This window comes from Monodon monoceros, unplaced genomic scaffold (genome assembly GCF_005190385.1).
Source record: "Monodon monoceros isolate NGI ecotype Baffin Bay Population unplaced genomic scaffold, NGI_Narwhal_1 Super_Scaffold_18, whole genome shotgun sequence".
Lineage (NCBI taxonomy): Eukaryota > Metazoa > Chordata > Mammalia > Artiodactyla > Monodontidae > Monodon > Monodon monoceros.
Genome location: NW_021703774.1, coordinates 34641060 through 34656709, shown reverse-complemented (window position 1 = coordinate 34656709; position 15650 = coordinate 34641060). Strand labels below are relative to the sequence as shown.

The 15650-nt window shown below is 37.0% G+C and overlaps 1 protein-coding gene across 1 annotated transcript in view; it reads right to left on the bottom strand.

Annotated features, from left to right (window-relative positions):
* Positions 1 to 15650, bottom strand: part of CR1L (complement C3b/C4b receptor 1 like) — a 99773-nt gene that overhangs the window by 16405 nt on the left and 67718 nt on the right. The window contains exon 11 of the mRNA XM_029231225.1: positions 14476 to 14561. Coding sequence (XP_029087058.1) covers positions 14476 to 14561 — 86 coding nt within the window. The remainder of the gene's footprint in view (positions 1 to 14475; positions 14562 to 15650) is intronic.

Genomic DNA, 15650 nt, shown 5'->3' with positions numbered 1-15650 from the left:
ACTGATACCTTCCAAGCAAAGCCTGCTTTTCAGTTGTAATGGTCTCAAAATTAGCCTAAGTTCTCTTTTTAAAATAAAAACCAACAAGGTAAAGTGGCATTTCTCAAAATATGGTCTGTGGTCCTGCTACATCAAAATATTCTGATGGGTTTGTTAAAAATAGACCTCTGGACTCTACCTCAACATGTCAGAGAGTTCTTGGGAATGGAATTTAAGAATCTGTCTTTTTAGGGAAAGGTGTTCAAGATGGTAGCATAGGAAGACCCTAAACTCACCTCCTCCCATGGACACACCAAAATTACAACTACTTACAGAGCAACTACCTATGAAAATGACCTGAATACTAGCAGAAAAAAAAATTTCCATAACTAAAGAGATAAAGAGGGAACCATAATGAGATGAATAGGAGAGGTAGAGACATGGTATAGTCAAGACCCACTGCCTTGGTTGGTGACCCACAAATGGGAAGAATATCACAATCATAAAGGTCCTCCCCAAGGAGTGAGGAGTCTGAGCACTTCACTGGGCTCCCCAGCCAGGGGGCCTGCTCCAGGGAGATGAGCCCCCTAGCTTTGAAACCCAGTGGGGCTTATGTTCGGGAGTGCCAGAGGGTTATCAGAAACAAAAATGTCACTCTTATAGGGCACGTGCAAAGTCTCATATGCTCCGAGTCCCAGCACAGAGGCAGTAGTTTGAAAAGAGCTTCAGTCCGACCTACTTGCTGGTCTTGAACAGCCTCCCAGAGAGGCAGCAGGCAACTGGGATTCCCCTTAGACACTGTTAGCAGCCACTCTCGGGAGCTCATTCTACCGAGATAACACCAGTGCTAGCAAATGCCATTTGGAAATCCTCCCTCTAGCCTATTCGTGCTGGAGGCTTACCACCACCAGTGGGCCTGTACCAGCCCAACCCAACCCAGACATGTACACAGCCATGTGGGGACCTGGCCCCACCCACCAGCAGGACAGCACCTGCCCTGAGTCCCTCTGGGCCATGCAGACAGCCACATAGGGACCTGGCCCCGACCTACGGTGGGCTTGCATGAGCCCTGAGCCCCCAGGGTCATGTAGACAGCCCCATGGGGACCCAGCCACTCATACTAGTGGGCCAGCACCAATGCTGAGCCCACCACCGCCACCAGGCTATGCAGACAGCCACACAGGGACACAGTCTTACCCTTCAGTGGACCAGCATCAGCCCCACATCCCCCTGGGTGTGCAGCCAACCATGAAGGAAGCTGGGGAAGCTTACCCAGCCCTCCAGTGGGCCCACAGCTACTGTACAAAGCATGGCCTAGCAGCCAATTTGGCTAGTTGTCAGCCCCACATACCAGTGTGCCCACAGTAGTTGATACCACCACAAAAGAAGGGCACAAGCATCGCACATAGGGGGCATCCATAGAACATACAGCTTTCATGACCAAAGGGGAGCATGCTGCTGGAACCACAGGATGTTTCCTACCATGGGCACTTCTTCAAGATCAGGAAACATAATGGACCAACTTAACACACAGATATAAACACTGAATATTGGGCAAAATGAGGAAACAGAGGTGTATGTTCCAAATGATTGAACAAGACAAAATTTCCATAAAAGAAATAACTGAAGTGGAGGTAAGAAAACTACATGATAAAGAGTTCAAGGTAATGGTCATAAAGATACTCACTGAACTCAGGGGAAGAATGGATAAGCACAGTGAGAAGTTTAACAAAGGAATAGAAAATATAAAGAAGAACCAAACAAAGCTGAAGAATACAATAACTGAAATAAAAAATACACTAGAAGGAATCAACAGTAGATTAGATGATGCAGAGGAATAGATCAGTGATCTGAAAGACAAAGTTATGGAAATCTCTTAAGCCGAACAGAAAAGAGAAAAAAGTTTTTTTTAATGGGGATAGTTTAAGAAACCTCTGGAACAATATCAAGCATACTAACATTCACATGATGGGGGTCCCAGAAGGAGAAGACAGAGACCAAGGGGCAGAGAACTTATTTGAAGAAATAATAGTGGAAAACTTCCTTAACCTGGGGAAGGAAACAGACACCCAAGTAAGAAAGTACAGAGAATCACAAACAAGATGAACCCAAAGAGATTTACACCAAAACACATACTATTAAAGTGGCAAAAAGTGAACGATTAAGAGGGAATATTAAAAACAGCAAGAGAAAAGCAACTAGTTATGTACAAGGGAACCTCCATAAGAATATCAGCTGACTCTTTAACAGAAGCTTTGCAGGCCAGAAGGGAGTGGCACAATACAATCAAATGATAAAAGGGGAAAATCTACAAACAAGAATATTCTACCTGGCAAAGTTATCACTCATACTTGAAGGAGAGTTTTACAGACAAACAAAAACTGAAAGAGTTCAGCACCACTAAACTGGCTTTACAAGAAACGTTAAAGGAACTTCTTTAAGTGGAAAAGAAAAGGCCACAATTAGAAATGTGAAAATTATGAAAGAAAATATCTCACTGGTAAAGGCAAAATAGTAGATCAACTATTTATAAAGCTAGCAGGAAGGTTAAAAGACAAAAGTAGGGAAATCATCTATATACAAAATAAGTAGTTAAGGGATACAAAAAACAAAAAGTTGTAAAATATGACATCAAAAATATTCAACATTGTTGTGGGAGGAGTAAAAATGCAGGGTTGTTAGAATACATTCGAACTTAAGAGATCATCAATTAATCATATATACATCTATATGTAATCATAGATGAGAGATAGATAGATAGAGAGCTGTTATATATGAACCTCATGGTGACCACAAACCATAACCTATAATAGATACACACAAAAAAAGAGAGAAAGGAATCCAAACATAATGCTAAAGAAAGCCATCAAATTGCAAAAGAGGAGAGGAAAAGAAGAAAGAAGAACTACACAACAAAACAATCCCCCAAAATTAACAAAATGGCAATAGGTCCATATCTATGAATAATTACTTTAAATGTAAATGGACTAAATGCTCCAATCAAAAGACAAAGAAAGGCTGAAAGATACAAAGAACTCATACAACTCAACATCAAAAAAACAAACAATCCAATTAAAAAATGGGCAGAGGATCTGAATAGACATTTTTCCAAAGAATACATACAGATGACCAGCAGGCATGTGAGAAGATGCTCAGCATCATTAATCACCAGAGAAATGAGAATCAAAGCCATAGTGAGATATCTCCTAACACCTGTCAGCATGGCTAATATCAAAAGAAACAAATAACAAGTGTTAGGAAGGATGTGGAGAAAAGGGAACTCTCATGCACTATTGTTGGGAATGTAAATTGTACCCACTGTGGAAAACAGTATGAAGATTTCTCAAAAAATTAAAACAAGGGACTTCCCTGGTGGTGCAGTGGTTAAGAATCTGCCTGCCAATGCAGGGCACGTGGGTTCGAGCCCTGCTGTGGGAAGATCCCACATGCTGCAGAGCAACTAAGCCCATGTGCCACAACAACTGAGCCTGCACCCTAGAGCCCATGAGCCACAACTACTGAGCCTGCATGCCACAATTACTGAAGCCTGCATGCCTAGAGTCCATGCTCTGCAACAAGAGAAGCCACTGCCATGAAAAGCACGCACACCACAACAAAGAGTAGCCCCCAGTCTCCACAACTAAAGAAAGCCTGCATGCAGCAACAAAGACCCAATGAAACCAAAATTAATTAATTAATTAAAAAAATTAAAACTAGAACTACCACATGACATCAATTCCACTCCTGTGCATTCATCTGAAGAAAATGAAAACACTAATTAGAAAAGATATATGCACCCCATGTTCATTGTAGCATTATTCACAAAAGCCAATATATGGAAGCAACCTAAATACCCATCAATAAATGAATGGAAAAAGAAGATGTGGTATACATACACAATGGAATATTCCTGAGGCATAAAAAGAATGATATCTTACCATCTGCAACAACATGGATGGACCTCGAGGTACTATGCTAAATGACATGGCAGACAGAGAAAGGCAAGTACTACATGATTTCACTTATTGTGGAATCTAAAAACAAAACAAAACAAATGAACAGACATAAGAAAACAGAAACAGAGTTATAGATACCAAGAAGAAACAGGTGATTGCCAGAGGGGAGGGAAATGGGGTGAAGAAAGAAATAGGTGAGGGAGATTAAGAGGTACAAACTGTCAGTTGCAAAATACATGGAAAGTAGTGGGATACAAAATTAATGCACAGAAACCTCTTGCATTCCTATACACTAATGATGAAAAATCTGAAACAGAAATTAAGGAAACACTCCCATTTACCGTTGCAACAAAAAGAATAAAATACCTAGGAGTAAACCTACCTAAGGAGACAAAATACCTGTATGCAGAAAACTATAAGACACTGATGAAATAAATGAAAGATGACACAAACAGATGGAGAAATATACCATGTTCTTGGATTGGAAGAATCAATATTGTGAAAATGACTATACTACCCAAAGCAATCTACAGATTCAATGCAATCCCTATCAAACTACCACTGGCATTTTTCACAGAACTAGAACAAAAAATTTCACAATTTGTATGGAAATACAAAAGACCCCGAATAGTCAGAGCAATCTTGAGAAAGAAAAACAGAGCCGGAGGAATCAGGTGCCCTGACTTCAGACTATACTACAAAGCTACAATAATCAAGACAGTATGGTACTGGCACAAAAACAGAAATATAGATCAATGGAACAGGATAGAAAGCCCAGAGATAAACCCACGCACATATGGTCACCTTATCTTTGATAAAGGAGGCAAGAATATACAATGGAGAAAACACAGCCTCTTCAATAAATGATGCTGGGAAAACTGGAAAGCTACATGTAAAAGAATGAAATTAGAACATTCCCTAACACCATAAATGAAAATGAACTCAAAATGGATTAAAGACCTAAATGTAAGGCCAGACACTATAAAACTGTAAGAGGAAAACATAGGCAGAACACTCTATGGCATAAATCACAGCAAGATCCTTTTTGACCCACCTCCTAGAGACATGGAAATAAAAACTAAAATAAACAAATGGGACCTAATGAAACTTCAAAGCTTTTGCACAGCAAAGGAAACCATAAATAAAATGAAAAGACAACCCTCAGAATGGGAGAAAGTATTTCTAAATGAAGCAACTGACAAAGGATTAATCTCCAAAATATACAAGCAGTTCATGCCACTCAATATCAAAAAAACAAACAACCGAATCCAAAAATGGGCAGAAGACCTAAACAGACATTTCTCCAAAGAAGATACACAGATTGCCAACCAACACATGAAAGTATGCTCAACATCACTAATCGTTAGAGAAATGCAAATCAAAATTACAATGAGGTCCATTCTCTGGTAGGTCTGTGTCTTTATTCCCGTCTTGCCCCTAGGTTCTTCATGACCAATTTTTTTTTTTTTAGATTCCATATATATGTGTTAGCATACAGTATTTGTTTTTGCCTTTCTGACCTACTTCACTCTGTATGACGGACTCTAGGTCCATCCACCTCACTACAAATAACTCAATTTCTTTTTTTTTTTTTTTTTTGCGGTACGCGGGCCTCTCACTGTGTGGCCTCTCCCGTTGCGGAGCCCAGGCTCCAGAAGCACAGGCTCAGCGGCCATGGCTCACGGGCCCAGCCGCTCCGCAGCATGTGGGATCTTCCCGGACCGGGGCACAAACCCGTGTCCCCCATATCGGCTGGTGGACTCTCAACCACTGTGCCACCAGGGAAGCCCAATTTCGTTCCTTTTTATGGCTGAGTAATATTCCATTGTATATATGTGCCACATCTTCTTTATCCATTCATCTGTTGATGGACACTTAGGTGCTTCCATGTCCTGGCTATTGTAAATAGAGCTGCAATGAACATTTTGGTACATGGCTCTTTTTGAATTATGGTTTTCTCAGGGTACATGCCCATTAGTGGGACTGCTGGGTCATATGGTAATTCTATTTTAACAGTAGGTCCTTATTAGTTATCTCCTCACACTGGGCAGAAAGATCACCATCAAAAAATCTACAAACACGGGCTTCCCTAGTGGCACAGTGGTTGAGAGTCTGCCTGCCAATGCAGGGGACACGGGTTCATGCCCCGGTCCAGGAAGATCCCACATGCCATGGAGAGGCTGGGCCCGTGAGCCATGGACGCTGAGCCTGTGCGTCTGGAGCCTGTGGTCCGCAACGGGAGAGGCCACAGCAGTGAGAGGCCCACGTACCACAAAAAAAAAAAAAAAATCTACAAACAGTAAATGCTAGAGAGGGTGTAAAGAAAAGGGAATCCTTCTGCATAGCTGGTGGGAATGTATATTAGTGCAGCCACTGTGGAGAACAGTACAGAGGTTCCTTAAAAAACTAAAAATAGAGCTACCATATGATCCTGCAATCACACTCCTGGCATATATTTGGACAAAACCATAATTCAAAAAGATATGTGCACTCCACATGGAAGCAACCTAAATGTCCATCAACGGAGGAATGGATAAAGAAGATGTGGTACATATATAAAATGGAATATTACTCAGCCATAAAAAAGAACAAATAATGCCATTTACAGCAACATGGATGGACTTAGAGATTGTCATACTGAGCAAAGTAAGTCAGACAGAAAAAGGCAAATATCACATGATATTGTTTATATGTAGAATCTAAAAATAGTGTACAAACAAACTTTTCTACAAAAACAGAAATAGAGTTATAGGTGTAGAAAACAAACTTATAGTTACCAGGGAGTAAGGGGGGGAGGGAAAATTGGAAGAAAGAATGCTTTTTGAAGAGATATCTTTAGTAAATCAACACAGTCTGTTGATTTCAGAAAGCTGAGACCTAAAACCTCATTTTAATTTTAAATAAAATAACACAAAGAAAAAGAAAAAAAAATACAATGAGGTATCACCTCACACCAGTTATAATGGCCATCATAAAAAAATCTACAAACAGTAAATGCTGGAGAGGGTATGGAGAAAAAGGAACCCTCTTGGCACTGTTGGTGGGAATGTAAATTGATACAGCCAATATGGAGAACAGTAAGGAGGTTCCTTAAAAAACTAAAAAAAGAACTACCATATGACCCAGCAATCCCACTAATGGGCATATACCCTGAGAAAACCATAATTCAAAAAGAATCATGTACCACAATGTTCACTGTAGCACTATTTACAATAGCCAGGACATGGAAGCAACCTAAGTGTCCATCGACAGATGAATGGATAAAGATGATGTGGCACACATATACAATGGAATATTACTCAGCCATAAAAAGAAATGAAATTGAGTTATTTTTAGTGAGGTGGATGGACCTATAGTCTGTCATACAGAGTGAAGTAAGTCAGAAAGAGAAAAACAAATATCGTATGCTAACACATATATATGGAATCTAAAAAGAAATGGCTCTGAAGAACCTAGGGGCAGGACAGGAATAAAGATGCAGACGCAGAGAACGGACTTGAGGACACGGGGAGGTTTAAGGGTAAGCTGGGATGAAATGAGAGAGTGGCATGGACATATATACACTACCAAATGTAAAACAGATAGTGGGAAGCAGCCACTTAGCACAGGGAGATCAGCTCCATGCTTTGTGACCACCTAGAGGGGTGGGATTGGGAGGGTGGGAGGGAAACACAAGAGGGAGGGGATATGGGGATATATGTATACATATAGCTGATTCACTTTGTTATACAGCAGAAACTAACAGAACATTGTAAAGCAATTACATTCCAATAAAGATGTTAAAAAATTAAAAGAAATCCTATGAGAGCTATCAGATATAATGAGAAAAACAAATGTGAGAATAATTGGTCTACAAGAAAAAGAAGAGAGGGAGAAGGGAGCAGAGAGCGTAGTTAGAGAAATAATAGCTGGGAACTTCTCAAACCTGGGGAAGGTACTGGAAGTCCAAGAAGCTAATAAAACACCCTATTATCTCAATGCAAAAAGACCTTCTCCAATATATATTATAATGAAACTGTCAAAAATCAATGACAAAGAAAGAATCTTAAATGCAGCCGGGGAAAAAAGAAAGTAACTTACAAAGTAGCCATGAGGCTACTAGCAGATTTCTCAGCACAAACTCTACAGGCCAGATGGAGTGGAATGACACATTCAAAGTGCTGAAAGATAAAATTTGCCAGTCAAGAATACTTTATCCAGCAGTTATTCTTCAGCTATGAAGTAGAAGTAAAGGTTTACCGGGCAAACAAAAACTGAGAATGTTTACCATAATAAGACTTGCTTTGCAAGAAATGCTGAAAGAAGTTCTTCAAGCTGAGATGAAAAGATGCTACTTTGTAACATAAAAGCAAATGAGAGTACACAATACTCTAGCAAAGGTGAAAAATAGTCAGAATTAGAAAACAGTACTTCAATATTAGAACAGTGGGTCAGTCACTTAATTATAGTATAAAGGTTTAAGGCAAAGAGTATTAAAAAAGACTATAGCTTTCAACTAAAAAAAAACTATAGCTACTATAATTTCTCAATAAATTCATAGCTCAAAAAAAGATAAATTGTGACATCAAAAATACAAAAAGGGAGGACTAAAACTGTGGAAATTTTATAGGTGAAATAAGATAAATTCCTATCATCATAAAAAGGACGATTTGATCTATGTGATGTTCTATGTAAGCCATACAGTAATTACAAATCAAAATTCTAGAAGTCATGAAACAAAACAAGGGGAGACTGAGAAAATCACCATGGAAAACCACCACTTTACAAAGGTAGACAGAAACAGAGGGAAAAAGAAACAAAGGAGAAACAAAAAAATGATAAGACAGCAGTAGTAAGTTCTTACATATCAATAATCACTCGAAATATAAATGGATTGAATTCATCAATCAAAAGTCACAGAGTGGCGGGATAGATTTAAAAAAACAACAACAAAACCCAAGTGTATGCTGCTTACAAGAACCTCATTTCAGCTCTAAAGAACACATAGGCTTAAAATGAAGGGATGGAAGAGGATATTCCATGCAAGTGTAAAACAAAAGAAAGAGGGCATATTCATACTTATGTCAGACAAAATAGACTTCAAGTCAAAAATGATAACAAGAGACAAAGAAGGTTATTATATAATGATAAAAGTGTCAGAACATCAAGAATATATAACAATCATGAATACATATGCACCCAACATCAGAGCACTGAAATATATTAGGCAAATACTAAGAGATCTAAAGGGAGAAATAGACAACAATACAATCATAGTAGGGGACTTCAATACCTACTCTCAGCAAGGATAGATCATCCAGAAAATCAACAAGGAAACATTGGAATTGAACCATACTCTAGAACAAATGGACTTAACATACATATATAAAACATTCCATCCAACAGCAGCAGAATAAACATTGTTCTCGAGTGCACATGGGACATTTTCCAGGACAGATCATATGAGAAAGCACAAAACAAATCTTAGCAAATTTAAGGAGGTTGAAATGACACCAATTATCTTTTCTGACCACAATTGTATAAAACTAGAAATCAACAACAAGAGGAAAGCTGGAAAATCTACAAATATGTGGAAACTGAAAAATACACTTCTGAACAACCAGTGGGTTAAAGAAGAAATCAAAAGGAAATTAGAAAATTATCTCAAAACAAATGAAAATGGAAATACGACAAATCAAATCTTATGGAATGCAGCAAAGCAATTCTGAGAGGAACGTTTACAGTGATAAACGCATATACTAAGAAATTAGAAAGTTCTCAAACAGTCAACTTAACTTTACACCTTGAAGAATTAAAAAAAAGAAGAACAAATTAAGCCCAGAGTTAGCAGAAAGAAGGACATAATAAACATCTCTGCAGAAGTAAATGAAATAGACACCAGACAAACAATAGAAAGGATCAATGAAACTAAAGGCTGGCTCTACAAAAAGATAAACAAAATTGGCAAACCTTTAGCCAGGCTAACTATGGAAAAAAGAAAACTCAAATAGATAAAGTTAAAAAGAAGATATTACAACTGATACTACAGAAATACATAGGACTATAAGAGACTATTATGAAAAATTATATGCCAACAAATTAGATAACCTAGAAAAAATAAATTTCTAGAAACACAAAACCTACCAAGACTGAATCAGGAAGAAATAGAAAATCTGCACAGACCAGTAATGAGCAAAGTTTGGATCAGTAATCGAAAACCCCCCAACACAGAAAACCCTAGGGCCAGATGGATTCACTGGTGAATTCTACCAAAATTTAAAGAATAATTAACATCAATTTTCCTCAAATTCTTCCAAAAAATTAAAGAGGTGTGAATACTTCCAAATTCATTCTATGAGGCCAGCATTAGATTACTTTGGTAACAAAGCCAGACAGGGACAACACAAGAAAAGAAAACTATAGACCAATATCTCTGATAAATACAGGTCCAAAAATTCTCAACAAAAAATTAGCAAAACAAATTCAAGAACACATAAAATGGATTATACACCACAACCAAGTGGGATTTACCCCTGGGAGATGCAAGGATGGTCCAACATATACAAATCAATAAATTTAATACATCACATTAATAAAATTAAAGATAAAAACTTACATGATCATGTCAATACATGCAGAAAAAGCATTTGACAAAATGACATCCTTCCATGATAAAAAGTCTTGGCAGATTGGGTATAGAGGAATATATCTTAACATAATAAAGGTCAGCCATAACAAATCCACAGCTAACATTATACAAAATGGAGAAAAACTTGGAAGCTTTTCCCCTAAGATCAGGAACAATACAAGGATGCCCACTCTTACAACTCTAATTCGGTATAATACTGGAAGTCCTAGCTAGAGTGAATATGCAAGATAGGGAAATAAAAGGCATCCAAATCAGGATGGGAGAAGTAAAAGTGTTGCTACTTGCAGATGATATGATTCTGTATATAGAAAATCTGAAATGCTCAACCCAAACACTGTTGGAACTAATCAATTATTTCAGTAAAGTTGCAAGATACAAAATCAATATAGATAAATCAGTTGCATTTTTATACACAAAGGATGAAACATTTGAATAAGAATAAAGAAAACTTTTCCATTCACAATAGCATGAAAAAGATAAAATACTTAGGAATAAATTTAACCAAGGAACTGAAAGATCTGCACAACAAAACTCACAAGACTTTGCTGAAACAAATAGAACAAGACACAAACTAATGGAAAGATATCCCATGTTCATGGGTCAAAAGAATTAATACTGTTAAAATGTCTATATTATTCAAACCCATATATAGATTTAATGCAATCCACATAAAAATACCAATGGCATTCTTCACAGAAATAGAAAAAGAATCTTAAAATGTATATGTAACCACAGAAGACTTTGAAGAGCCAAAGCAATACTGATGAAAAAGAACAAAACTGGAGGTATTACAATTCCTGATTTCAAACTACACTACAAAACTACAATAATAAAAAACAGCACAGTACTAGTACAAAAATAAACACATAGACCAATAGAACAGAATAGAGAGCCAGAATTAATCCCCTGCTTATACAGTCAATGAATATTTGATAAGGGAGGCAAGAGCACCCAATGGGAAAAGGATAGTCTCTTCAACAATTGGTGCTGGGAAAACTGGATGAACACATGCAGAGCAATGAAACTGGATCCCTATATTATATCACTCACAAAAAGTATCTTGAAGTGGATCAAAGATTTAAATATAAGACCTGATATTATAAGACTCTTAGAAGGAAGTGTAGGGAAGAGGCTCTTAACATTAGTCATGACAATGACTTTTTCAATACAATACCAACAAAAGCACAAACAACAAAAGGAAAAATCATCAAACTTAAAACTTAAAAGCTTTTGTGCAGCAAAAGAAACAATTAGCAAAATTAAAAGGAAACCTACAGAATGGGGGGACATTTTTGCAAACCATATATTGGATAAGGGGTTTAATATATAAAGAATTCATACAACTCAATAACAAAAAACAAAAAATCTGATTGAAAAATGGGCACAACTAAACAATTTTCAAAAGAAGACATACAAATGGTCAACAGGTACATAAAAAGATGGTCAACATCACTAATCATCAGGGAAATGCAGATTAAAACCACAATGGGATATCACCTCACATCTGTTAGAATGGCTGTCATCAAGAAGACAAGAGATGACTAGTGGTGATGAGGATATGGAGAAAAGGGAACACTTGTACAAATGTGGTAGGAATGTAAATTGGTGTGGCCACTATGGAAAATATATGGAGGTTCCTAAAAAATCTTAAAATAGATCCAGGAATTCCACCTCTGAGTATTTATCTAAAGAAAATGAAAACACTAACTCAAAAAGGTGTATGCCCTCCCATATTCATGATGGCATTAGTTACAATAGCAAAGATATAGAAACAACCTAAGTGTCCATCAATAGATGAATGGGTAAAGAAAATGTGGTACATATACAATGAAATATTGAAAGATGGACATCCTACCATTTGTGACAACATGGATGGACTTTTAGCGCATTATGCTAAGTGAGATTTGTGACAACATGGATGGAATTTTAGCACGTTATGATAAATGAGATGTCAGACAAAGGAAGACAAGAACTGTATGATACCACTTACATGTGGAATGTAAAAAAGCCAAGTTTTAAAAACAGAATAAAATGGTGGTTACCAGGGGATGGGAGGACAGGATGGATGTTGTCTAAGAGTATAAACTTACAACAAGTAGAAAATATGCCTTAGAGATGCACAGATCAATGAATATAGACAGCAACATTGTACTATAATCATAAAACTTGCTGAGAGACTAGAAACTAATTATTCCAACTACTAATAAAGAATAATTATGTAATGTGATGCAGGTAATAATTATTCCTATGATGGCAATCATATTACAATATATGAATGTACATCTTAAATTTACACAAAGCTAATATATTTCAAAAAAAAGGTTGAAAAGAAAATATAAAAGATAAGACATGAGGAAATAATCACAGATTTGGGGTAATAAAATGCTAAATAACTACTATGTTCTATCACAACATAGTAACTTAAAACATACTGGTATAATTGACTATTCATACGTTCACATGTACACACATGACCAATATTGACTCAGTTAAATATTTATTGACCTATAAATATAGTAGAAGTGGAAACATTTTTCATTAAAGATAACCTCCTACAAAAGGTGCCAGACCTTGAAAATTGTATATAGTAAATGATAATACCTTGCTAATTTGAATTTTTTTCAGAGAATTTAAAATTTTTTGGCAAGTAAAGAAGGCACCTTTTATAGTTTCTCATTTATGTCTTTGGATATCTAAAAGCCAATGTTATTTTATGGAGGGAAAATAACCCAATGGGAAAAGGACAGTAATTTTTGGAGGAATACCTGTGAATACAATGAACATATTCATTGTAGGAAATTTATAAAATGTGGACAAACAAAAAATGATAAAGTCCAAAAATAAATATTCTTAATAATGTATATTGTTTCAGATATGTGTGTGCACGTGCATGTGTGTCTATGGTTATATTTTCTATGGTATATTTGGTGGCTGAATAATGTTCTGGGATGTAGATATATAGATATACTATCTATTGCTACTTGGATGTGGCATCTCTATCTCTAATTTTTCATGGTATACTTTTTACCTTTCTTAAAAACTTATAATCATTTTTAATAAGCCTTATGTCTTCCATCAGCTATTTACAAACCATGATTTCTAACATTTTCCACTACCATAAATATTGTTGCATTGAGTGTCTTTGGATGAAAATCACGGGAAAAGTCCATGATGATTATTTTCTTGGGATAAATTCTGGGAAATGGAATTGCTAGGTCAAAGGGTATTTGCATTTAAGGCTTTAGTATATATTGCTCATTAGCCTTCCAGAAGTTTGTGCCCACTTTTACGGCCATCAATTCTGCATGTGATACTGATTTCTTCACAGCCTTAATACTTTACCAATTTGCAATCATTCTTCTATGTTCCTCAAAATTTTGGAGATTCACTTTACAATATTCCATTGAAAAGATGAATGGCCAACTAATCAAGAACAAATACGACTAGGGCATGAGCTTGGAAGAATTTGAGGGAAGAATAAAGAGCAGAATAACCCGAGGCTTGGGAAAATTGCTAAGGATTGCAAGATCTTTTATGCTTCAGAGTAAGAATGATAAGGAAGGGAGTAATCTACTTCCTGGGCTTATAATGCGATATTAAGAGGTTGTAGAGACAAAATTAATTTTCTTTAGTATCTTTTAAGTTTAGTCACTAAGGAGAATGATCATTATACTGCGAGTTTATTATCAAAGTAGGAAAGTGGGGCAATTTTACCTGAGTTTAAGTCCACAGTTTCAGATAAATTACCTCCTAAAGTGAAGAAAAACCAGGAGGACCGTGCAGCACATGACTCCAAGTTTCAAACAACTGAGAGACAACTCTGTGCAAGAAGGATTCAATTCCTTCTTCATAATTCCAAGGACAAATAAGGATCAAATGGAGGGAATGATGGGAAAAAATAATTCAACTCACTCTCACAAATAGGTGCCTTCTTATCCCAAGTGACATCAATGCCTGAGAGGAGACAAGTAGCAGAAGGGGAACCAATGAGTCGATACCTAGAAGCAAAGAATGAAAAATGGTTAGACTCTACACAGATTTCCCACTTAAATCACCATGAGAAAACAATAGCAGGAGGATGTTACAAATTACAGGACAGATTAAAACATGAGAGACCTCAAGAAAGAAACCCCATCTCCACCTACAAATTAGTCTTTATTCTTCAGGGCAAGCTAAAATTCGTACCTCTTTAATCCATCTCCATTCCTAGTCCCCTCACAACTCATTGCAATATTCCCGTTATTAATCATGGGACACTTCTGTACTTGTCTTAAAGGTACCTCAGAATTATTTTATCCATTTGTACTTTCAGCTAAGAAATTATAAGCGCTTGATTAGGAGGGAAGATGCCTTACTGAAATACATACACTCTTTAGCACCTAGCCTAGAGACTTTCAAGCATGTGGTGCTCAAAAATATCTACTGAGTGAAGGAAAGAATGATGGCTTTACCCTGAAGACTTAGTAAATGAGAGTCAGAGGAAACAGCTAACCATTTTACCTTTCAAATGTAGAAAGCAGGGGTACTCACCCACTGTGTCATAAAATCATTCAAAGTAGGTCACAAAAATTGAAACTTCATCATTTATTTTTTCTTTATTACATCTCTATGTTGTTACTGTGAGAAATGTCACAAAAGATACTCAGCCAAGCTATTCATATGTTCCAATGTACAGCAGGGCTAAACTTGATAAAGTAAAAGGTGATGGGTGTAATGCAAAGTCACATAACAGTGAGGTAGTTAATGCAACAGTTAAGAAACCTGTCTTTTGATTACCTAGGACATGTGATCAGGGCAGTACCCATTTGTAGCAGAGACTGCTGGAATCTCCAGCATCCACTTTTCTTCATTATTAACATGACCCTGTATTTTTAACTGGGCCATTGGCCACTTTCAATAACAGCTTCATTTCTCAGCTTCCCTTACAGTCGTGTGACTATGTTCTGGCTAGAGGGATGTAAATGGAGTGTCTGGAAAGTGTCTTCACAGGGATTAAGTGTTCCCTTCCTCCGTTCTTCCTCTTTGCTAAATGGAGTTTGGACCATGAGTTGAGATGGACTCTCTAATGGAAGGATCCCAGGTTTCTG